Source organism: Anabrus simplex, chromosome 11, assembly GCF_040414725.1.
Source record: "Anabrus simplex isolate iqAnaSimp1 chromosome 11, ASM4041472v1, whole genome shotgun sequence".
Lineage (NCBI taxonomy): Eukaryota > Metazoa > Arthropoda > Insecta > Orthoptera > Tettigoniidae > Anabrus > Anabrus simplex.
The window spans coordinates 88,138,324-88,164,805 of record NC_090275.1 but is presented as its reverse complement, the minus strand read 5'-3'; the positions used below and the strand labels follow the sequence as shown (position 1 = coordinate 88,164,805).

The 26,482-nt window shown below is 39.8% G+C and overlaps 1 protein-coding gene across 1 annotated transcript in view; it reads right to left on the bottom strand.

Annotated features, from left to right (window-relative positions):
• Positions 1-26,482, bottom strand: part of LOC136883498 (fatty acid synthase) — a 703,772-nt gene that overhangs the window by 17,939 nt on the left and 659,351 nt on the right. The window contains exon 35 of the mRNA XM_067155848.2: positions 18,867-18,929. Within this exon, the coding sequence (XP_067011949.2) occupies positions 18,867-18,929 (63 nt within the window). The remainder of the gene's footprint in view (positions 1-18,866; positions 18,930-26,482) is intronic.

The following is a 26,482-nucleotide window of genomic DNA, read 5'->3' as shown; positions in this document are numbered from 1 at the left end:
GTATATCCCTGGCAGGAACCTTGTAAGGCAATGAGGGCCTCCTTGGTGGTCTGATCAGCTAACTCATTTCCTGCTATACTCACATGGCTTGGAAGCCACTCAAATGTAATTCTGGTGCTTACTTCCCACAATCCAGCCAGCAGATAGTGGGTATATTACAACAGGGGGTACTGTGGAAAGCATGTATAAGACTGCAATGAGCTCAAGGAGTCAGTGCGCACAAGGTGCTTGGACAACACATACCACAGAGCTTCTAAGATGGCATAAAGCTCTGCTGTGTACACACTGCAGGTTTTGGGTAGAGAAAAGAAAAACCTATTATCATTAACAATGAACGAACAGCCCACTCTCCCTACTACCCTCAAGCCTCCAATGTGCGGAGGCGTCTGAGTTGTCTTTAGGGCTGGTGAGCAATTCGAGGACAACATCAGGTCAATGTAGGGTACTGTAGGGTACTGTCCATGGAGGCACCTAACTAGGCACTCTGAAAAGGTGAGGAACCGAAGGTACTTCAAACATTGTGTAAATGCCATCCAAGCATATTCCAACCGGCTGTGTTGCCTGTGGATAAGCAGCCTACAGCCAGTGATTCTGGTTATGGAATTCATAAGGATAGCTTGGGTGAAGTGGCATCTGTTGAAGATCTGCAGCATATGACAAAAGCACTTGCTTGTGTCTCAGGTGTAAAGGAGGTACACCACACTCAGCAAGCAGGCTGGCTATGGGACTTGTACGAAAAGCTCCTGTTGCCAGCCTAACTCCACTGTGGTGGACACTACTATTTCTTGCTGATGCATATGCTGTACTTCTGTGGTCTAATCTCAATAAAATACGTGCCCTATAAAGAGTAGGAGCATTGTGCGATCAGCCTTCTACACAGCGCCACTAAAAACCTCAAAATAGTATCTTCATGCATTTTACTTTTGACTAACACACGTGCGGTTCCCATGATAACTTACTATCAAAAAGGAGTCCAAGAAATCAGTACATGTCTACTACAGGAAGAGCAGTTTCCCCTAAATAAAGTTCACGATGAGGATGAAGAGTGCACTTCTGACAGAAGTGAAGAGCAGAGGATTTGTCCATTGAAAATCAAAAGTTATGTTCTAAGGTCCACTGTTCCACTTTCCTAATAGCTTGTTGTAATTGTCATTCTATGACTGTCATATTTTGTGAGTGAGTATGTCCTCCCTACTTGGACATGGAATAGACAGACGAACAAAAAATTTGTAATAAAAACTGGCAAGTTCCCATGGAATTTACACTGATGCAGGGCTGAAAGGATGGCATGTCACCATGTGGTATCCCAGGCCTTGTCAAAATCGAAGAAAACAGCCAACAAATGCTGTTTTTGGAGAAAAGCACCCTGGATAGAACTCTCCAGTCAAGTGCTCAATGGAGGAGCAAGCAGCTTTAAAGCCACACTGGTACTTGGACAAAAGTCCTTCTTCTCCAGACACTACAAAAGTCATTGATTCACAATCCACTGAAACTGTTTAAACAGACAGTTGGTAAAACAAATAAGTCTGTAACATCCTGCATATTTAGGATCTTTGTTAGGCTTGATGAGAGGAATTACTATCCTCTCTCACCACTGAGATGGAAACTCACCCTCTAACCAGATTCAACTGAACACTCCTAGAAGATAGCATAGGCCATAGGTGTTTCAACGTCAGGTTATGGACATTATCTGGTATAGGAGCTGTGTCCTTGCAAAGCTCCAAGGCACTTTGGAGTTCACACTCTGTAAAGGGCATGTTATAATTATCTGAAGTGTGAGCAGAAAAACATAGATTATGGCGTTCTGCCTCTCGCTTTAGAGTAAAGAAAGCAGGATGCTAATTCCCAGAATCAGACACACGCAGAAAGTGACTTGCAAGGTGATTAGCAACCGTGGGTGCATCTGTGACGATATTGCTGGCAATGGAAATTCCTGGTACAAAAGGCACAAAATACGTTATAGTTTAGGCCACACTTGAGATGATGGTATATGTACCGTCATGGATGACACATACCAAACAAGTTGCTTTACATCGCACTGACACAGACAAGTCTTATGGCGACGATGGGAAAGGAAGGGGCTGGGAGTGGGAAGGAAGCGGCTGTGGCCTTAATTAATGTACAGTTCCAGCATTTGCCTGGTGTGAAAATGGGAAACCACAGAAAATCATCTTCAGGGATGCCGACAGTGGGGTTCGAATCCACTATTTCCCGAATACTGGATATTGGCCGCACTTAAATGACTGCAGCTATCGAGCTCAGTATGACACATACCTTTCCCATATTATTTTATTTAATGTATGACTTACATAAGACGTATAAAACGCGATCTATCTACAATTGACCTTGGTTATACTTTCAGCAACTGTATATATACAAACAAAAGTTTGTGTGCAGAAAGGAGGAAATTGTTGTCGAAGGCTAGGGAAGTAAGATGGAAAAAGAATGCACAGTTCTCATGGACACGTAATAGTAAGATCTTTATAAGGATGGGAGAAAATACTCCAATTTCCATTATTAATGATGAGGATGACATACAAATTTTGATTGTTAATATCTTTATTGCTAATGCAAATAGTACACTTGATATTAATTACCAGAATGTAAGAGGATTACGAACTAAGATTCAAGTACTACTTAATAATGTGTTAGCAAGTAATTATGATATTATTGCATTTACAGAAACTTGGCTGACTGATGGAATACTTGTAACGTTACTAAGGAACTTAACATTTTTAGGAAATACTTGGAGATCTGTGTCACATAATTTCTCAAGTTATGAAGAAACGTAGCTGATGTGCATCGCAACGCTGCCTGTTGGCATGACTATTTACTAAAGGCTCATCTAGTTGTTGGTGCTCCTGGCGGCTGCCCGCTATAACTGCGACAATGGAGCAAATAATTGATTCAGACAAGAGACGAACGACTTTGTTAGTCTACACTATCATGGAGCATGGAGGCAGTGTCGGATAGATTTTGGTGTTTCTCATAAAAAGGGATGGCAAGAGGAATGAACTTGATCCTGGTTAAGGATCTGAATTGGTTTAAGGGTTGAAAACCCCTCCTTTCATTGGCACGAGCCGCTGAAGTTTGGTTTTCAAGTTTATTTTATTTAGGGCAAAGTTTTTTTTATGCCCATGTTGTAGCGCTATTTCTTTATGTAGTTCTGCTTACCCAAGTATGTATTAATTCTGGAACCTTAAACTTAATGTTGTAAATTATTATTATTATTGGGTTTCTGTATATCAAAATTTATGTATGGGTAACTCTGGTGTCGATTTTATCGGACTGCGAACTATACCTGCAATTCTGACGTTATTCAATTCGGAATCCATAACAATAGCTAAATCCAGAGTTTTTCTTCTGCTAACATCATTACTGGTACTAGGAAAATTTTTTTTTGCTAGTTGTTTTACGTCGCACAGACACAGATAGGTCTTATGGCGACGATGGGACAGGAAAGGGCTAGGAGTGGGAAGGAAGCGGCCGTGGCCTTAATTAAGGTACAGCCCCAGCATTTGCCTGGTGTGAAAATGGGAAACCACGGAAAACCATTTTCAGGGCTGCCGACAGTGGGGTTCGAACCTACTATCTCCCGAATACTGGATACTGGCCGCACTTAAGCGACTGCAGCTATCGAGCTCGGTACTAGTAAAATTTAGAAGCTGTATTATTAGTGAAGTCCTTTAATATGTGAGGTTAGGTCTAACATTTATAATAACATATCATCATATTCCTTTTCTATGCAAATGGAACCTCAAAATTATTAGCTGGCTTAAGGGTAAGTTACTGAGCATTATATTTTGTCTTGCCCATTGTTCTAGTTACTGTCATGTTCTAGCATTTATTTGATGATGATTTGTTTTTGGCCCCTTTCTCTTGTTTTAAAAAGAATGGCAGACATCAGATGTTACTGATTGGAAGAATGGTCAGCAAATGACTAAGATATCTTCTTCAGGCTTATAATTTTGTCGTGGATCCTATATAGTGACCTATTTTATGCTAGTCCATCCCTTATTTACTGCCAACTGGATTATTGCATGTTTAAGCTGAAATTTAAATTTACCTAATTTACCTTTTAATTTTGGGGTTCTGGATATGGTACACTAACCTACTTTGGAGTAATAAGTTTCTTCTAGACATATTTTAAATATTTAATTACTTAATTCTCAAGAATAGAATTCTTAAGCTTTTGAGGTACCTCAATATAGGATGACTATTTTAATCAGTAACTAATTTCAGTGTACAAATTATTTCATTTTAATATTATTATTTTAATTATCAGGTTATCTTACATACCAATTTTCTTCATTTATCTTATAATTGTTATCTGTAAAGATGAATAGATAAATTAAATTTAATTAAATTTAATCCATGTTGGTCATTTCATAAGACATAGGAAAGAGGGCTGAAACAATGTGTTAATACTAGTTTCTGGCCTTTTGATTCATCTATTATTGGGGTGGGTTGGTCCGTTTCCACATATAATTATTGCCGTTGGTAAGTATTATTGTTCTGTGACAATACTTATGATCTCTCAAACGGTAGTAATAAGGCTAAAGAATGATTTAAATTTACTAATTTTCTTAATGTTGAACTAATGAATGGTATAAAAAATATAAATGACAAGACTTTAGACCTAGTAAAAAGTAATATTGAAATTGTAGAGGTAGATGAAGAACATGATCCTCTTGTACCTAAAGATGAATTGGACCGTGCATTATGTATTACTCATAAGGTAACAAAGCCACTAAAAGTAAAAGAGGTAGAAGGTCTCATTTATAACTTTAACAAAAGCAAACTTTCTCAAATTGTACAATTTTGCTGAGAAACTGTGAATCTCATGTTTGTCATGTTGATGAAGCTGCTGAGAGTTTTTTACAAGAAAATTTATTCTGTATTTGATGAATGTATTCCCAAAGTAAGATCTTACAAATGCAGGTATCCTGTATGGTTTACTAAAACTATAATTGATAACTTGAAATTGAAGGAGAAATTCAGGAAAAAGAAACACACCTCAGAATATTACATGATTAAATTTCAAATACATGGTAAAAAAGGCTATAAGGGTTGTGTTTAGGGAATATATAGATAATAATGAAAGGGAATTACTTCAAAAAACAAACAGCTTTTGGATTTTTCTAAATAATAATAATAATAATAATAATAATAATAATAATAAAAAGCAAAATACAGTACCTGTAATGTTCAAATGGAATATGGTGGTAAGAAATTTAGTCAAAATCAATATATAGTAAACATATTTGCAGATTATTTCAGATCAGTTCATGTCAAAGATAACTCTGATTATATGTTACCTAACGAAAGCAATGTCAGGTCGAACATTCAGAGTTACCTGCAGATTCAAAGAATTACGTCTAAAGAAATAAGAACAGCTATTAAGAGCTTAAAACCAAAAAGATCTGCAGGTTCAGATGGTATTCCTCCTTATATACTTAAAGGCTGCAGAGAGATCTTAATGACTCCACTGTTAATGCTATTTAATCTTATTATTAAGAACTCCGAATTTCTGAATAAATGGAGGCATACCCAGGTAACTCCAACATTTAAATCCGGTAAGTCAAATTTGATTAGTAACTACAGACCAGTGACGGTAATATCAGCACCAGCAAAAGTATTTGAAAGTATATTATATAGTAAGATATTTAACCATGTAAAACCAGTTTTATCTATAAATCAACATGGTTTTATGCCAAAAAGATCTACAGTAACTAATCTCTGTGAATTTGTGCAATTTGTTTCCAAGGAACTTGACAGTAGTTCACAAGTAGATGCTATTTACACTGACTTTCAAAAGGCCTTCGATAAAGTTGATCATGATTGTTTAATTCGAACACTGGCAAATTAATGTTCTTCCGCACCTGTATTATCTTTATTAATTTCCTACTTGGAACATAGAACCCAGTTTGTAGGCTTCAAAAATAGAGTTCCTTACAGTTTCATTCTTAATTCTGACGTACCTCAAGGTTCGAATTTGGGGCCCCTATTGTTTCTGCTATTTATTAACGACATTCCTACTGGAATTAGGTAGGTATTCTAAAATATTACTATTTGCTAATGATATAAAAATATATGGATCAATTAATTGTATCTCTGATTGTATAAATCTTCAAGATGATTTGAATTCCTTGGTAAAATGGAGTGAGAAGTATAAATTACCTTTAAATATAAACAAATGCAAGAAGGTCACTTTTTCACAAGGAAAAAATATTATATCTTTTCCATATTCAATTAAATAAATTAATTGGTAGAAGTACATGAAATTAATGATTTGGGGGTATTGATATCCAATGATTTGAGTTTTGTATCTCATATAGATAAAATTGTCGGCAAGGCATATAGAAACTTTAGATTTTTAATAAGAAACTCATGGAAGTTTAGTAAAAAAGTCAATATTTTTGTTATATTATACATTTGTAAGATCTACTTTGGAATGAAAATGAAAACCTACAACCTGTTTTCCAGTCCTTGACCGGGACAGGGATGTAATGAATGAACCATATAGGCTATTAGTACAATGGGGTCGCCACTCCCAAGGTGACATTAATGAGTGATAAATGCTATGAAATGATAATGGCAAGTGTTGCTGGAATGAAAGATGACAGGGAAAACCGGAGTACCCGGAGAAAAACCTGTCCCGCTTCCGCTTTGTCCAGCAAAAATCTCACATGGAGTGACCGGGATTTGAACCGCGGTATCCAGCGGTGAGAGGCCGACACGCTGCCGTCTGAGCCATGGAGGCTCCCCTACTTTGGTATGTAAGTTGGGTATTCATCCCGAAGGCTGGTTTGATCCTTTGCAGCTCCGCCAACAGCTGTCATAAATAGCCTAGGCGTCACTGAAGAGGCATACTAGGGAAATGAGGAGTGAGGTAGTTTGCCGTTGCTTTCCTCACCGAGCCTGAAGTTGCTATTACATATCAGTCTGCCAAGCCCACTGAAATGCATGCACCAACCGACCCTATGAGCGATATTTTCACACCATTCATAACAGGGACTGGTTGCATAAAGAATGGTATTACTAGCATCACTCACACCTCAGTCACTTTCATATTGTCAAAGCCAAGGATGAGACTGAGACAGGTCAATGAAAGTAACAAATTTGATATAGCCCATACCAGAAGACATAGTGCACTGTAAACACTACATCTCGCCAGCAATACTTTGGAATACGCATCAAATATTTGGAGTCCTGCCACAAAGAAACACATAAGCATAATTGAAAGAATCCAGAAGTTTTTAAAATACATGTGTTTCAGACAAATTGGGGCATACCCTCAACATTTATCTTATTATAAACTTATTTAAATATTCAGTTGTGAAAGGTTAGATTACAGAAGAGATTTGCAAACATTATTATTCCTTTATAGACTTATTAATAACAAATCAGATGATATTGAATTATGCATCAAACTATTATATTATACTCCTAGAAAACCTGCAGGAAAATTCAGAAACTTATTTTCTTACCACAAGCAAATACAGAGTCACAAAAACTCTCCTCTTTATCGATCATGTGCATTATATAATAAATCTTGCAATTGATATATTTCATGATATGCTAGATGAATTTAATGCATCTTGCAGTATATTAAGAAAAGTTTTGAATTAATTTTAGGCCTATAACTATCATGTTGGCAATTTACCTTTCTATTATTGTTTGTTGCTTAGTTGTTTTTACTTTTTCATTTCTTTTAAGTTCCATTCCATTATTTTAATGTTATAATTCCTAATGTATCTTTTCTCTTTCCTATCTAATAATTGTAGGGTTAATGTTACACAATAAATTATTTACTACAGAAGGTTACAAAATTACTAGGCCCTATATTTCTTTAATATTAAATCTGGATATATGTGTTATTTTCTTTTGTGCATTCTAGTGGCTTTGCTGTATGAATTGTATGTTTACCTTCTTTTTTAATTTTCTTTCTTTTTACCTTATATGTTAAATATTTAATTTGTAGTACTTGTATATAGAATGTATGAGTGAATAATGTAATTGGGCTTACTGCCTGTATGTTCACATTAAATAAATAAATAAATAAATAAATAAATAAATAAATAAATAAATAAATAAATAAATAAATAAATAAAGCAAAAAAACAATGAGGAATAAACAAAGAAATAAAAAAAATAATTTCATGAAGGACACTTTCCAGCACCCCTTATACATTACAGTCCTTGTTCTTGAGCCATTCAACTACATCAGATATTACATCAACAAAATCTTGTCTCTCGCCTGGGTAACACCTGACAGGTGGTAGATTTTCTGACTGTCATTTCCACAGTCGCAGGAAGCCTTAGCACGGAGTTTCTTAAATGTTCCTAACTTGGCCCCAGTAAGCTACTTTCAATAGCATTTATGAGCATGATGTTACTATTTTATAGTTGCTACAATTTTTTTTATTCCACCAAGGAACATGGTTTGTTGAGGAGTCCCAGAAAAAAAAGATGCAATGGACTCCTCAGGGGCAGCAAGAATAACTTGTGTGATATACTGGTAAGTCATGTCATCATCTACGCTCCCGCTATTTGATTTAATGTTAAGAATTTCATTATGGTCCGTACTGAATCGAAATTTACAATGTTGATTAAGGATAAAGGGTTTCCACCTGTTCAATACACTGACATAGTGACTTAATTAAAATATCACATTTTTATTATTATCATTATGGTACCAGTTTTGGCATCTCCCATGCCATCATCAGCCAATGAAAATTTGCAAGGTATTATAAGTGATTACATGAAATATTTATGCAGTATGGAAACATATACAGAGCATGCTATCTAGTGTTCTGAAATTTTTACAATTATATGTATACATACATTAAAATATGTGTGATTAAAATACAAAGACCGCTTAATCTTTTAAGATGTTAGACACGTCATAAAACACAACACTTTCTTGTGTGTCAAAAAGATTTCTTACAACTAAAATATATGTGAATGGCCTTGAAGAGTACAAGGTGTTCCTTTTTAAACTTTATCTTCAGTCTTTATACACTATCTGACTACTGAATTAAATACTGATTCTAGAACATTGTTCCTTTTGTTTATAATAATAATTTCGTGTGGCTATTTCTAGCCGAGTGCAGCCCTTGTAAGGCAGACCCTCCGATGAGGGTGGGCGGCATCTGCCGTGTGTAGCTAACTGCGTGTTATTGTGGTGGAGGATAGTGTTATGTAATAATTTCATGTGGCTATTTCTAGCCGAGTGCAGCCCTTGTAAGACAGACCCTCCGATGAGGGTGGGTGGCATCTGCCATGTGTAGGTAACTGCGTGTTATTGTGGTGGAGGATAGTGTTATGTGTGGTGTGTGAGTTGCAGGAATGTTGGGGACAGCACAAACATTCACCCCCGGGCCATTGGAATTAACCAATGAAGGTTAAAATCCCCGACCTGGCCGGGAATCAAACTCGGGACCCTCTGAACCGAAGGCCAGTACGCTGACCATTCAGCCAACGAGTCGGACCTTTTGTTTATGTAATTAGGGTATTTAATCATTGTTCATATTTATATGAATCAGTTCCACCTAGTATGTATTCATGAAATTTCTATGATATACAGATTTTTTTTTTTTTTTCTATTAGAATGTCACAGTCTTTGTGTAGCTATTCTAAAACATATCACATGATTTAAGCTTGAAATCTGTATTTTGTGTTGTTCAAAAATTATTGTATGGTTGAGGCTGTGCTTTGATAGATGAGATCTTGAAAATTTCAATATCAGGTGGATTTTGACAAGTTAATATCAATCTCGACCCAACACAGACCTCCAAATCCGAAGTGGCCAAGCGTGGTGTATGTGAAGGAGCTGGAATGCAAAGTAAGCATTACACTTTTCAAGCCAACAAATCTATTAAAAAAATAAAATAAAAAAAAAACCTTTGCATCCCAGCTCCTTCACATACACCACGCTTGGTCACTTCGGGTTTAGAGGTCCGCGTTGGGTCGAAATCGATATTAACTTGTCAAAATCCACCTGATATTGAAATTTTCAAGATCTCATCTATCAATGCACGGCCTCAACCTTACAATAATTTTTGAACAACACAAAATACAAAGTTCAAGCTTAAATCATGTGATATGTTTTAGAATAGCTACACAAAGACTATGACATTCTAACAGAAAAAAAACCCCTGTATATCATTGAAATTTCAGGAATACATACTAGGTGGAACTGATTCATATAAATATGAACAATGATTAAATACCCTAATCACATATAAAAAAGGAATAATGTTCTAGAAATCAGTATTTAATTCAGTACGTCAGATAGTGTATAAAGACTGAAGAGGTGGTCTAATGTTCTAAGGGGAAGGAGATTGCAGGCTTAGGGCTCTATTCAGGATCAGAATTCAGGACAGGTGTCTGTGCGAAATCGATACGAGTCACTCCAGGTAGAACAATAGAGGGAAGATGAGGGACAGGGAACTGTTGGTGAGATGTGTGGAAGTAGGAGGAAGGGAAAAGGTAGGAAAGGAAAACGTAGAGTAGAGGATAGGAAAAGACAGGTGGAACAGGGTTATGGGAAGGAGAAAAGGGAGGAGGAAGTAGCTTCTGCAGCTATCAGGAAAGATAGGGCTGACCAGGAGGGGAGGGGATCAAATGAGGTGGGTAGGGTTGAGGGTTGAGGCTCTGGTCATGGGGGATTCCATCGTTAGACATGTGGGGAAAGTGTGTGGAGGAAAGGGTACCAGGGTAGAGTGTTATCCAGGAATTAGGTTGAGGCAGATGTTGAGGAAAGTAGAAGAGAGGGACGAGGGGAAGGAGAAGGTGGTAGTGTTTCACGTTGGTACCAACAACGTAAGGCAAGCTGATATAAGTACCAACATAGTTGGAGATGTGTGGGATCTGGTAAATGCAGCACGGGTGAAGTTTAAGAAAGCGGAGATTGTTATTAGTGGAATACTGTGTAGAAGGGATACTGACTGGAGGGTGATTGGGGATTTAAATGAGACTATGGAGTGGGTATGTGGGAAACTGGGAGTGAAATTTCTAGATCCTAATGGGTGGGTAGGAGATAGGGATCTGCGCTCAGATGGCCTTCATTTAAACCGCAGTGGTACGTATAAGTTAGGAAATTTGTTTGGAAGGGTAATAGGGAGGTACATTCAGGGAAATGGGATGGCTTAGGGAGCGGTGATAAGGGAACAGGGAACTGGAAATTAAGTAGGGATGACATAAAATTGTTAGTGTTGAACTGTAGAAGTATTGTAAGGAAAGGAATAGAATTAAGTAATTTAATAGATATATATTTACCAGATATTGTAATAGGAGTTGAATCATGGCTGAGAAATGATATAATGGATGCAGAAATTTTCTCACGGCACTGGAGTGTGTATCGTAGAGATAGGATAGGAAGGGTGGGAGGGGGAGTGTTCATTCTGGTGAAAGAAGAATTTGTAAGCTACGAAAAAGTTAAAGATGAGACACATAAAATTATAAGTGTAAGGCTCATTTCTAAAGATAATAGGCAACTTGATATATTTGGAGTGTACAGATCGGGAAAGGGTAGCGCTGACGCGGATTCGGAATTATTTGATAGGATAGTCAGCTATGTGGGAAACGACATGGAAAGAAATGTGATTGTAGCGGGAGATCTGAATTTGCCAGATGTCAATTGGGAAGGAAATGTGAATGACAGGAAGCATGACCAACAAATGGCAAACAAGTTAATATGGGAAGGACAGCTGATTCAGAAAGTGATGGAAACAACCAGAGGGAAAAATATCCTGGATGTCGTGCTGATAAAACCAGATGAGCTCTATAGGGAAACTGAAGTAATAGATGGTATTAGTGATCATGAAGCTGTTTTTATGGTAGTTAAAAATAAATGTGATAGAAAGGAAGGTCTTAAAAGTAGGACTGTTAGGCAGTACCATATGGCTGATAAAGCAGGCATGAGGCAGTTTCTAAAAAGTAATTATGATCGGTGGAAAACGGTAAATAAAAATGTAAACAGGCTCTGGGATGGGTTTAAAGAAATTGTTGAGGAATGCGAAAACAGGTTTGTACCATTAAGGGTGGTAAGGAATGGTAAAGACCCACCTTATTATAATAGAGAAATAAAGAGACTAAGAAGGAGGTGCAGACTGGAAAGAAATAGAGTTAGAAATGGCTGTGGAAGTAAGGAGAAATTGAAGGAACTTACTAGAAAATTGAATCTAGCAAAGAAGGCAGCTAAGGATAACATGATGGCAAGCATAATTGGCAGTCATACGAATTTTAGTGAAAAATGGAAGGGTATGTATAGGTATTTTAAGGCAGAAACAGGTTCCAAGAAGGACATTCCAGGAATAATTAATGAACAAGGGGAGTGTGTTTGTGAGGATCTTCAAAAGGCAGAAGTATTCAGTCAGCAGTATGTAAAGATTGTTGGTTACAAGGAAAATGTCGAGATAGAGGAGGAGACTAAGGCCAAAGAAGTAATAAAATTTACATATGATAACAATGACATTTACAATAAGATACAAAAGTTGAAAACTAGAAAAGTGGCAGGAATTGATCAGATTTCTGGGGATATACTAAAGGCAATGGGTTGGGATATAGTACCATATCTGAAGCACTTATTTGATTATTGTTTGGTCGGAGGAGCTATACCAGATGAATGGAGAGTTGCTATCGTAGCCCCTGTGTAGAAAGGAAGGGGTGACAGACATAAAGCTGAAAATTACAGGCCAGTAAGTTTGACATGCATTGTATGTAAGCTTTGGGAAGGCATTCTTTCTGATTATATTAGACATGTTTGCGAAATTAATAACTGGTTCGATAGAAGGCAATTCGGTTTTAGGAAAGGTTATTCCACTGAAGCTCAACTTGTAGGATTCCCGCAAGATATAGCAGATATCTTGGATTCTGGAGGTCAAATGGACTGTATCGCGATTGACCTGTCTAAAGCATTTGATAGGGTGGATCATGGGAGACTACTGGCAAAAATGAGTGCAATTGGACTAGACAAAAGAGTGACTGAATGGGTTGCTATATTTCTAGAAAATAGATCTCAGAGAATTAGGGTAGGTGAAGCTTTATCTGACCCTGTAATTATTAAGAGGGGAATTCCTCACGGCAGTATTATCGGACCTTTATGTTTTCTTATATATATAAATGATATGAGTAAAGGAGTGGAATCGGAGGTAAGGCTTTTTGTGGATGATATTCTCTATAGAGTGATAAATAAGTTACAAGATTGTGAGCAACTGCAGCGTGACCTCGAAAATGTTGTGAGATGGACAGCAGGCAATGGTATGTTGATTAACGGGGTTAAAAGTCAGGTTGTGAGTTTCACAAATAGGAAAAGTCCTCTCAGTTTTAATTACTGCGTTGATGGGGTGAAAGTTCCTTTTGGGGATCATTGTAAGTATCTAGGTGTTAATATAAGGAAAGATCTTCATTGGGGTAATCACATAAATGGGATTGTAAATAAAGGGTACAGATCTCTGCACATGGTTATGAGGGTGTTTAGGGGTTGTAGTAAGGATGTAAAGGAGAGGGCATATAAGTCTCTGGTGAGACTCCAACTAGAGTATGGTTCCAGTGTATGGGACCCTCACCAGGATTACCTGATTCAAGAACTGGAAAAAATCCAAAGAAAAGCAGCTCGATTTGTTCTGGGTGATTTCCGACAAAAGAGTAGCGTTACAAAAATGTTGCAATGTTTGGGTTGGGAAGAACTGAGAGAAAGAAGAAGAGCTGCTCGACTAAGTGGTATGTTCCGAGCTGTCAGCGGAGAGTTGGCGTGGAATGACATTAGTAGACGAATAAGTTTGAATGGCGTTTATAAAAGTAGGAAAGATCACAATATGAAGATAAAAGTTGGAATTCAAGAGGACAAACTGGGGCAAATATTCATTTATAGGAAGGGGAGTTAGGGATTGGAATAAATTACCAAGGGAGACGTTCAATAAATTTCCAATTTCTTTGAAATCATTCAGGAAAAGGCTAGGAAAGCAACAGATAGGGAATCTGCCACCTGGGCGACTGCCCTAAATGCAGATCAGTATTGATTGATTGATAAAGTTTTAGAAGGAACACCTTGTACTCTTCAAGGCCATTCACATATATTTTAGTTGTGAAAAATCTTTTTGACACACAATAAAGTGTTGTGTTTAATGACGTGTCTAACATCTTAAAAGATTAAGCGGTCTTTGTATTTTAATCACACATATTTTAATGTATGTATATAACTGTAAAAATTTCAGAACACTAGATAGCATGCTCTGTATATGTTTCCATACTGCATAAATATTTCATGTAATCACTTATAATACCTTGCAAATTTTCATTGGCTGATGATGGCATGGGAGATGCCAAAACCGGTACCATAATGATAATAATAAAAATGTGATATTTTAATTAAGTCACTATGTCAATGTATTGAACAGGTGGAAACCCTTTACCCGCTATTTGAGTCACTGAAGAATGCTAGTGATGTAAAATTTGGTCAATTAGCTCATTTTAGAATACAATGGGGATGGATTTCTATTTCAACAAAGTAAGCACAATGGGGAAATGATCACTGTACAGAGGCCGTCATGTACACCTCACTAATGCACGGGAATGAGGGCATGGCTGTACAAACTAACGTCAATGTGAGACAAGATTTCGTCCACTATGTTTGTGTTGGTTCTCCTATATTCAAAATGCATAGATTCAGCTCTCCTATCAACTTCTCCAACTCCCTTTCTCTGTGGAAAAGTCATTCTGGAGCCCTATAATGGGCAGGGGCTGAAGTGCTGCAGCACATTGCCTATTGGGAAAATAAATTATTTTAAAAATATTATCTACATTCAAATACAGTGCATCGAAAAAGACGTCAGTCAAAGAATAGGAAATTATTCAACTCCCCTCACAACCAGGTAACTACTGGTGTGGTGCGCTCCACTCCGGGTGCTGTGCGATCACAGCTCAGCGAGCTATTAGCTAGAAACCAGGAACTCTGCCTTTTGCGCATGCGTGCCGAACTTTTCCTATACAAAGAGAATGTGTTCCGATAGGCTGTGGAAACAACAGCCAAGGCATCACTTCACAGCGATTCTTTGTTCGACCACAGAGGGGCAGCACTAGCACTAGTCACACTTTCATTACGACAGATATGAGAATGTGGCAGCTGGCACCCTCTTGACTCAGCGGTAGTATTTAAGAGGGGATCGCTCAAAGCAAACGGTAAAACAAAATACTATAGAGCTGTTCGTGCCAGGTTTTTTAATACCAAAGAGGATAGAATACTATCAACTTGCCTATTCCATAGCCACATTTGTAAATCGATGAACTATAAAAATTGTAATTTTTATGTTGTCAAAATAAGGACATGATATTGTGATTTTCTTTAATTAAAAATGTCTATTTTATAAATTACACTATAAAAATTTAACATATAATTTTGCATTACGACGTTGCTGGTTTTATTTCAATGATATTGGTAACACTGGGAAGTTCTGTCTTTGCGCGCTCACACCAAGTGTTTGGGATTGTGAATATTTTGCCATTGCATGTGTTATTGTGTGTTTAATTATATAGTTTATTAGTTTTTTTATGAGGAATGTGTATATGTGTTGGGGTTGTTTGCATGTTTGTTCAGTGTGGAAAACTCAGTGGAGAGCCCCTTGTAAACCACATACTGCTATGTTTCTAAATATTTTTATTTTTTGGAGTGGGGATGGGTTACAGCACACAACTGATTTTCTGCACCAGCTGCCACTGATAATGGGTATTAAAATCACCTAACAGGTGGAAAGGAGGTGGGAGCTGATTTATAACGTCAATTACATCATTTATATTCAGAGGTTGGCCTGGTGGAAAATAAACATTCCAAACTGTAGTCATGACAGGCAACGAAACACATACCACTACTGCCTTCAGCCTGGTTCTTAGTGGAATCATTTTACTGTAGGTATCAGAATAAGATACCAACACCAAGCCCCGTTGGTATAATCCTGTTCTTTCAAGTATAGTCTAAAATTTCTCAAGATGATCTGGTCTGAGATTAGTTTCTTGAATACAGACTATACTTGCCGCGAACTGAGTGATTAGCTGGCACAGCTCAGTAAGATGCCTGTCCTATCCATTACAATTCCACTGTAATAATGCCACTGTGTGGACACTTTCTTCCTTGTATTAGGTTATAAGCAGCAAGATGCTTCCCAGCCTAAACACAAACGTCTCCATTTGAGTATGGTTATAAGTGGCAAGATGCTTCCTAGCCTAAACACAAATGTCTCCACCTGAGTATGGAGAATTACCCAAAACATCCATCACGTTGTCACCAGACAAGGTTTCTGAGAGGTAGAGGGTCCCGGAATTTTTCTTTGATACTTTTTGCAGGTGGTGGGATGTACTCCTATGAGGGGAGCATGCAGGTTTTGCAGCAGGTGCTCCTACTGGTGCTGACACATAACCTGCAGATGGAGGGCATGTTTTCCCTTTCATAGGAAGGGTAAAAGAGCGCTTAAGAAGGGCTCCCTTCCTCCCTAACATTTGTTCAAGTTCAGATGGGCTGGAAGGGGTATTTCGAGCCATGGTTGACAATGGAACATCTGCAGGCTTTAGAGCAGCATTCTTCAACCTCTTACAGGCGGGAGATGTGGCCTTTCTACCCTGGTGTGTCGGCTTAGTTGCCTTCACCAGCACAAGTTTCTTTGTGGCCGAAGGTTGGGTGGTCCTCACTTTCGAGCTTTTACTCTTTGTGGTCTGCTTGCACGAGCAAATGCCGTCTTGGCGCAGCTATCTTCACAGGTGTTGCTGGACTGTGAACTTGGTAGACTCTGCTATATTGCTAAAGTCTAGTGGTTTGGCAGGTGTATTCAAGGGATGAAACTTACGGCACACTTCCTGGTATGAGAGACCATCCAGAGTCTCGATCATTTGGATCTTCTTCTCAGTGAAATAGACAGGACAGTTTTTATCTCAAGGAGAATGATGACCAAGCCAGTTTGTTCATCTATTTGAGGGTGTGCATGTGCACTGTTCCACACTATGAGCTTTTTTTCCAAAGTACCATAAACAGACTGAACTGAACGAGATACCATGTGTCCAAACCTTTGGCAGTTCTAGGACCGCATGGGAGGTGGGATATACGGCTTCACATTGCAACAATAGGTTGGCCAAGCAGGCATCAATTTTAAGGAATGAGACAAAGTCTCAAATGCATTGGCACTGCCGGTGGCTCCAAGTAGCCTACGCGGTGACCTCCATGGTATGCATTACCCATGCGTCTTGGTAGGTATGCTAGGTACCAACTGATGAGCCCAGCCTAGCACACGAGGGCGAAATGCTGGCAACCAGGAATGAGTTAGCTGGAAAATTTATAATGTCCATTAACGGACCATTTATATTGGTATTATAAATTTACTCATTCAGGACAAATATTTCATATTCTCTATGGGAATCAACATCTATACCATCTGATGGCCAAGCAGGCATCAATTTTAGGTAATGAGACAAAGTCTCAAGTGCATTGGCACTGCTGGTGGCTCCAAGTAGCCTACGCAGTGGCCTCAATGGTATGCACTGGCCATGCGTCTTGGCAGGTGTACTAGGTACCAACTGATGAGCCCAGCCTAACATACGGGGGGGGGGGGAAACGCTGGCAACCAGGAATGAGTTAGCTGGAAAATTTATAACGTCCAATAACGGACCATTTATATTGGTATTATAAATTTACTCATTCGGGACAAATATTTCAGATTCCCTATGGGAATCAACATCGATATCTTTTGAGCTTAGTCACACATGAAAGAGGCCCTTCTCCATCCAGCATGCACATAAATTTTGATCAGTCTACAACTAACCCTTGAGAGGGACCGATGGCCATATAACCCTTTTAGTTGCCTTCTGTGACAGGCAGTGATTACCTGTAGATGTATTTAAACCTCCCATCCACAGGGGGTCCTATTCACAATTCCACTGCCACAATCCATTTCAGCAACAAGGCCGTCCTTTTTAGTCACCTTGTATGGCAGACAGGGAATACCGTGGATGTATTCTACTGTCCCTACCCACAGTGGATGTATCTAGATGAAATGCAGTTTGATCTTGACAGAAATATCTCTACACGTGATGCAATTATTACATTGTGCTGTTTAGAGGAAAGGATGATTGATTGTGGTAGAGAAATGCATTTATGCTTCATAGATTACAAGAAATGTGCTTTATAGATTACAAGAAATAATTTGATAAGGTGCTCTGGCATAAGCTGTTTCTACTTCCTGAGCACATCGCTGTCCACAGCATGTGATATGTTTAGTGCTCAGTTTATATCAACATCAAACTGCATTTTTCAGGTTTACTATGATCTATCAGCTTCATGGTCCGTATCAGGTTTGGCAAATAAATCATTACCCAGCAAAGATTCATGGGGGAGTAAGACAAGGTTTTCTTCTCTTGCCAGGATTATTTAATGTCTTCACTGAGTGGTATTATAAATTTACTCATTCAGGACAAATATTTCAGGTTCCCTATGGGAATCAACATCTATATCATCTGATGGCCAGGCAGGCATCAATTTTTGGTAATGGAACAAAGTCTCTCATAGTGCACTGGCATTGCCGGTGGCTTCAAGTAGCTTATGCAGTGGCCTCCACGGTATGCACTAGCCATGCATCTGGTTGGATGTGCTATTTACCAACTGATGAGCCCAACTTAGCACAATGGGGCGAAACGCTGGCAACCAGGAATGAGTTAACTGGAAAATTTATAATGCTATTATAACTTTACTCATTCAGGACAAATATTTCAGGTCCCCTGTGGGAATCAACATCTATATCATGCTGTATGTCATCAAAGATACCATCTAAAATACAGTCATTTCATGGTGAAACATATGGAACTCCCATTTGTGATACTCACCGTTTGTTTTTCATTGACTGGTATAGGCTGCAGTAGGTCTGCGAAGTACATGATTGTCTGAATCTGAAACAATAAGATATAAATCATTAATAGAACAGCAGTGGGGACAATAACAATTAAGCGTACTTCGGTGCGGTAGAGTAAATTGCCAGGAATGCAATAGCGCTCCATACACAAGCTTGTATTTGTCTGTTTTCTGACAGATAGCAGCATACAGATGATCTAGAATCCAAAAAAGCCTGTAGATTACCACAACTATCAAAGTAATCACTTCATTTATGGAGAGAGGATTTTTTTTCAAATTTTCCAATTTTTTGTAGGTGTGCTAGGTACCAACTGATGAGCCCACCCTAGCACATGAGGGCGAAACGCTGGCAACCAAGAATGAGTTAGCTGGAAAATTTATAGTGTCCAATATCGGACCATTTATATTGGTATTACATGGGATGTGTTCGAGAAAGATGATTTAGGCTGAGTATACTAAGTCTGTGCCAATGATGGCTACGTTGAGTCTGATGAACATGTAACAATATCAGTGTCATGTAGTCATGATGTTGGTGATGTTATTTCTGAGACGGGAAGTGAGAGTAGCAATAACATTCCAAAGTATCAGTAGTACTATCATTGGTGAAAGCAATAGTATTACCAATTGGGGAAGTGACACAAATGCAAACAGTGTAGGCTATGCCTATATGCATAATACAGGGTTTACTAAAAAATCATTTGAAAGAGACACTTCAGTTCCAACCCTCCCAGCTGTTTCTTGAAACATCAGGTCCTAAACATGCCCCTCTCGCTGATGCAGAGCCTGTGCAGTATTTCAACCTCTTTTTATGTTACATATTTTGAACTGAATTGTGAAAGCAATGAGCAGGTACACAAATCAGTTCCTGTCTACTTGTAAAGAAATGTCGCTCCATTCAACGGCTCAATAATGGAGAGCTGTTACCGTCACAGAAATAAAAGCCTTTGAGGCAGTATTATTGGAAATGTTAAGGAGAGCTAGAGCAGACTGTGAACTGGCAAACATAATCAAAGCCAAAGAAACAGCTTACTTTGGCCATGTTCTATGAGGTAGAAAGAACGGGCTTCTGCACCTCATATTACAAGGAAAGATAGAACGCAAGTCAGTGCTTGTTCCCTATCCACTCCTTTGTTTACATGGCCCAGCCTGCTTCCTCCAGCAAGTACGTGCTTGTTCTACATCAGACGCTTGCGTGCGTGCGGCTGTCTGGCGCTGAGCGAAGAGAGCGGAGGACATACAACACCCTCCCCTCCTAAATACGCCGATACGGCACTGGCGGCGGCTACGATGCTGGGCAGGAGCTTCTGACGTCTCTGTTGTATTGTCCGGAGCTGTGACTGGGCGGAGTGGCGCTGCATCGTCCTGAAAGGAGCCCATGGTTATTAAATGGTCTAAAGCTCGTTCAGCAATAGATTTATCTGGCTTGACAAGAGAATCAATAGCCGGATATGGACAGTAGCGCAGGCGTATCTGGTCCTGGTGGCGGCAAATGCGTTTCTCAGCAGTCTGAATCTCGTAGAGACGATGGTCCAAAGATCTGCGGATGACACCAGGTAACCAGAGAGGGTTTGACTTGAATGTCCTTATGTAGACCCTGTCGTTGACGGTGAACTTTGTTGGCGAGGTCTTAGGCTGGGCTGGAAGAGGCTGCAACAGAGAAAGTAAAGTTCTGTGAGGTCGTCCATGGAGCTTTTGTGCGGGAGTGACATTATCAGCGCCGGGCAGAGTTCTGTAGTTGCTTAAGAGTTGTAACAATGCTTGGTCTTTAGTAAAGCCTGAAGAGACAGCTTTTTTCATACTTTTCTTAAAAGTTTGTACAAAGCGTTCAGCTTCACCATTAGATTGAGGATGAAAAGGCGGTGCTAGGATATGGCGAATGCCATTATATGTACAGAAGTTCTTAAAAGCAGTAGCTGTAAATTGCGGTCCATTGTCAGAAATTAGGACTTGAGGTAAGCCTTCAGTTGTAAATATTTTCTGAAGATCACGAATGGTAGCTTCTGTAGTAGTAGTCGAATGCATATCCACTACATAGGGAAAGTTCGATAGAGAATCTATGACGATGAGCCACATGGAATTGAGGAAAGGACCTGCGAAATCGATGTGAACTCCTTCCCATGGAGAAGTAGCAGGAGGCTATGAAGCTAGATCAGAAGACGGGGCGTTCTGATTAATTTGACATTGTTCACAATGGCGGATGAGCTTTTTGATGGCGGCATCAATACCAGGCCAGTAGCAGTGTTGACGTGCCAGTTGCTTAGTGCGGGATATACCCCAATGACTTTGGTGTCACAGGTCGAGAACTTGTGTCTGTAGACTAGGTGGGATAACCACTCGGAAGGTGGTGCCGGTTTCGAGGAGTATAACTCCGGCACGAGTCGTAAGACGATGCTGAATACGATGATAAGGCGCAAGGTGGGCAGGAAGTTTGTTCTGAAGGGGCCAACCATTGCGGATGTAAGTACGTACCGTAGCAAGTGTACTGTCCTTATCCGTAGCTTTAGCAAGGCAGGTAGCGTCAATAGGAAAGGTGGATACGGTGCCTTCGAGTTCTATGTCTAACTGAAGACATTCGGATTCTTGAGAATCGAAGGCGGTATCAGGACCGACTGTTAAGCGAGAGAGGGCATCAGCATTACAATGCTGGGATGTGGCACGATAGGCGATCTGATAGGAATAATCAGAAAGGAACATGGACCATCTTTGATGCTTTCTGAGGGAATGCTCAGGGATCTTATTACCAGGATGGAATAAGTGTACTAGAGGCTTGTGATCAGTAATGATCAGGAAATGGTTGCCATAGAGATATTTATTGAAACGGCGAATACCAAAGATGATTGCTAAAGCTTCTTTTTCTATCTGGGAGTACCGACATTGATGCTCATTAAGTGTCTTCGAAGCAAAGGCAATGGGGCGTTCTTGTCCGTGACGATCCTTCTGGGAGAGAACGGCGCCGACGCCGTAATCTGATGCGTCAGTAGCTAGGGTGATGAGCTTGCCAGGCTGAAAATGAGTGAGTTTAACAGCTTGAACAAGGGCTTTGTTGATCGTTTGCCAGGCCTGTTGGCATTGCGGAGACCACTGAAATTTAACACCTTTTTTGCGTAAGGCGTTTAATGGAGCTGCAACTGAAGCAAAGCGGGGAATGAACTTGTTATAGTAGTTCGCTTTGCCTTGGAAGGATTGGAGCGGCTTGATGTTCTGTGGTACAGGCAAGTTTACAATCGCCGAGACATTCCGTTCACTAGGTTGAATGCCGTTTTTATTGAGGATGTGTCCCAGGTAGTGAACTTGCGGCTGAAAGAAAGTGCATTTAGCGAGTTTCGCTCGTAGGCCATTGTCTTTCAACTTCGTGAGAAGGAGGCGCAGATTATGGAGATGTTCTTGATGATCTGCGCCGGTCACAATAATATCATCAAGGTAGTTAGCACAACCGGGAATGGAGGCGGTGAGTTGAGCTAAATAGCGCTGAAAAATAGCCGCTGAGGAAGAGATGCTGAACGGGAGACACTGGAGCTGGAGCAGTCCGATAGGAGTGTTGAGTGTGAGAAATTGCTTGGATTCTTCATCTAAAAGTAGCTGTAGATAGGCTTCTTTAAGATCCACTCTAGAGAAGAACTGTCCACCAGCTAGACGACGGAATAAGTCCTCTGGACGGGGAATTGGAAATATATCTGTGTCGATTTGTGCGTTGATCGTAGATCGGAAATCACCACAAAGTCGTACATTGCCATCAGGTTTCTTGATTACAACTAGTGGAGTGGCCCATTGACTGTAATTGACTGGTACCACTATTCCAGCTTCTACCCATCTTTCTAACTCCTTAGTGACCTGGTCTTGAAGTGCCAGGGGTACTGGACGTGCTTTGAAAAAGCGCGGCTTAGCTCCTGATTTCAGCTGTATGTGAGCTGTATAGTTTTTTGCGGTTCCGAGCGTAGAGTCGAAGACTTCAGGAAACTGCTCGAGGAGAGCCGTAATATCAGAAGTAGGTTGCAACGTAGATACTACGTTGATGTTGTCATGAATCTGGAAGCCGAATAAATTAAAGAGATCCATGCCCATAATGTTCGATGCGGTGTAGTTGTTGACTACGAGTAGTGGAATGACCTTCCGAATTCCTTTATAACTGGCTGGAAGCGTGATTTGGCCTTTAATGTCAATCTTCCGTTTGTTAAATGTAACAAGCTGGATGTCAGCTGGAGAGCATGAAGGTGAACCTAAGTCGTGATATGTAGCCAGGTTAATGATAGAGACAGGTGATCCAGTGTCTAACTGAAAATCGACAGAGTGATCAGAGAATGATAGAGGAACGATGATCTTGTGAGAATTCTTGGTGGGAAGAATAAGATTTATCTGATCAACTTCCATGTCCTGTCGGGGCTGTATATGCTTCGGGCGCGCTGCAGGAGTCTTAGCAGGGCGGAGCGAACTCTGACATACAGTCTTGATGTGTCCTACTTTATTACATTGTTCACAAGTGGCTTTGAAAAAACGACAGGCACGACGTTCATGATGTTTGAAACATCCTCTGCAGGAAGGCAGGAGTTGCGACTTACTCTTAGAAGTGGGCTTCCTTGGAGAAGAACGAGAGGAAACCGGGCGAGAATGCTTGGCAGAGAGCGACTTGGCTGCGCGGTTCAAGGTAGCAGAGGACTGGCGGGCTGGAGTAGAGACTTGAGCGACTTCGCGTTTAGAAGCTATTTCTGCCGCAGTCTTGGTAGAAAGTTCGTATACCGTGGCAATACGCTGGATGTCTTCTAAAGAAGGGTTACTCTTCTTGACAGCGTCAAAACGAACTTTGTCCTCAGGAGTATGCAGAATGACCATATCCCGAATGAGGGAATCGGTATAGGGCGTACCACAACCGTCCTTGGAACATATAAACTGGCAGGGTTTAGCTAGACCTCGCAATTCCGCTATCCATTCAGCACGAGTCTGATGCAGTTGCTTCCTGCTCTGAAAAAATTTGTAGCGAGCGGCCACTATGTGCGGGGCTTTAGCATAGTTTCACAGAGTTGCTCCTCTGGACTTAATTTTTGTAGTAATTCGCACGTATCATTGCCAACTGAACTGAGAAATAGTGCACGTTGGCGCTTGTCATCCGTGACGGAATGGCATATGAAATGTTGCTGGAGGCGGGCGAAATAGACTGACCATTCTTCCTTAGCTGGATCAAAAGCAGAGAACGGAGGAATTGCTGAGGGCTGTGTAGAAACAGAAAGAGTTTGCATAGCTGTGAGCAATGCCGCTTGTTGTTGCTGCATGAATTTCTGTTGTTGCTGCTGTAGAGCTTGCAATACGGCAGCTAGCTGCTCGGCTGTAGCCATGTTGAGATGCGTGAGAGAAAAGAACTTGTCTAGCAGCGTGTACTAAGCTGGCTGTAGGCGAGACCTTCACCGGAACAGGTGGGAGTGTGTGAGAGAGCAAGCAAGCTGAAGCGTGCCGAACAGGTGCTGCGAGCAAGAGAGAGCCTTGGAATGCCGGCTGACTGTCCGTAGTTCGACGGAGGCTAATAGTTGCACTGTAGAAGAGGCTAACTGCTGGTAGAGGCCGTACAGGTTCCAATGTGGAGTGGTGATAGTTACGGAGTATAGTGACACTGTGCCAATGAGTGGACGATATCCTGTAAGAGTTTGTTGCCCTGTCGCGAATGAGTTGACGACAGTATGTAATCAGTTTTATACCTTGTTTCGAATGAGTGGGCGACACACTGACCACTGTTTGACTTCGTCACCAATGTGTTGGTGGCAGATGGCACGTAGTTTTTTTTGTTTTTTTTACCTCGTCGCCAATGAGTTGTGTTGTAAACAAGATAAGGTTTACAAGAACACAACTTATTTATTTGCTTCACACAGAATTCTACAGTATGTAGAAGAATAAAACATAAAATTGTCTTGAAGCAAAGTAGATGATTAATCTTGAGAGAGTTTCTGTTTCTATACACTATGTACACTCTGAATGTATTTACACTCACTGCTATCTTGAAAAGATAGTTCTTGGGAAAGATATAGTTCGTGATAGTTGAAAACTATCATTTGCACTAGCATAGATTAGCTAAGAGAGTTCCTTCTAACTTGAAGTGTCTGAGTTCATAAGCTTGTACTAAATGAAAGCTATGTTCACAATTAGAGAATCTAATGTGTGTGTCGGAGCTTGAGTGAGCTTGGGGATGTGTGGCATACAACATCGGGGCTCGACATGGATGAAGGAATGGGAAAGTGGAGTAGTGACCTGAGGTGAAACCTCATACTACCAGAATTCTGTCCACCTGGTCGAGACACATTTTTAAGAGGAGTAGCCTCCGTGTTCGACGTTCAGTGTATTCTGGAGCAGGACACTGGGGAGAATCCTGATGAGTGACAGACAGGGAGCTCCTTATATACTGCACACGACGTAACAGACACGCGCACTGAAGACTGCGCGTCGAGTCTCGAATGATCCACCCTTGTGTGCGTGCGGCTGGCGCTGAGCAAAGAGAGCGGAGGACATACAACACCTTATATTAAAATTTCTCCTGGTTAGTCTGACGTAAGAAGAATTACAACTGTTGCAAATGATCCTGTATACTCCTGATTTTGAATAATTATTGAACTTGTTTATGGATGTGGCATTCTTTTTTTTTAGACTTGTGCATTCCTATTGTTTGTTTTGAAAACTATTTTACATCGTGCTTTTTAAAGATTTGGTAGATTTGTTCGTTGTAGGTAAAGATAAAAAGGGAGGAGTTGTTTTACTTGTCTTTTTCAAGGTGGTAGAAGGGCTGTACTTATATTTATTGATTATTTTCTATAAAGAAACTGTTGTATCCATTGGATTTAGCTATATTACGAATAGTGTTCAACTCATTTTTGGGGTCTCTTTTAGACATTGGGACACTGAAGGCTCGGTATACCATGCTGTTGTATGCTGCTCGTTTGTGAATTTGGGGGTGTAAAGAATCTTGACGGATTGTGGTGACTGTATGGGTGGGTTTTCTGAAAATCTTATATCTTAAGTAGCTTGGGTGCTTGATAATAGTTAGGTCTAAAACATTTATTCTCCATTCAGTTTCGGATTCAAGTATGAATTTTATGTGTGGGTCTATGTTATTTAGATTAATTAGGGTGGTTGCTGCATTTGTAATGCTCTCATCCATAATTACTATGATGTCACCTACAACTCTTGCCCAGAAAAGGATGTTGTTAAAATTATTATTAGTATCAATTTTGGTGTGTTCCAAAAAATCAAAGTAAATCTCATTTTATTACTTTGATTGATGTTGAAACACTATCTAGCAGTTCTCCGTCAGCTGGTAGTTACTTACAGTGGCGTCCGATGACTTGCATATGGCTAACACCACTCAAATAGATTTGGTGATGGACTACTGGATCAACATTTACCAGTTCCCGTTTACAATTGAATTAGTAATGATTAGCAGTGTTAGAACTAACAGTTATGTGAATATTAATACATGAAAGAATCTCGATGATGAGCATACTCAGGATGCAAGAACTGAGAACCTAGTTATTTTCAAATTTACTCATAATTTCATCCCAGTTTTTAATGTCAATTTGTATATATTTGTTTTCATTTGTTTTATGTCAATTGTGTG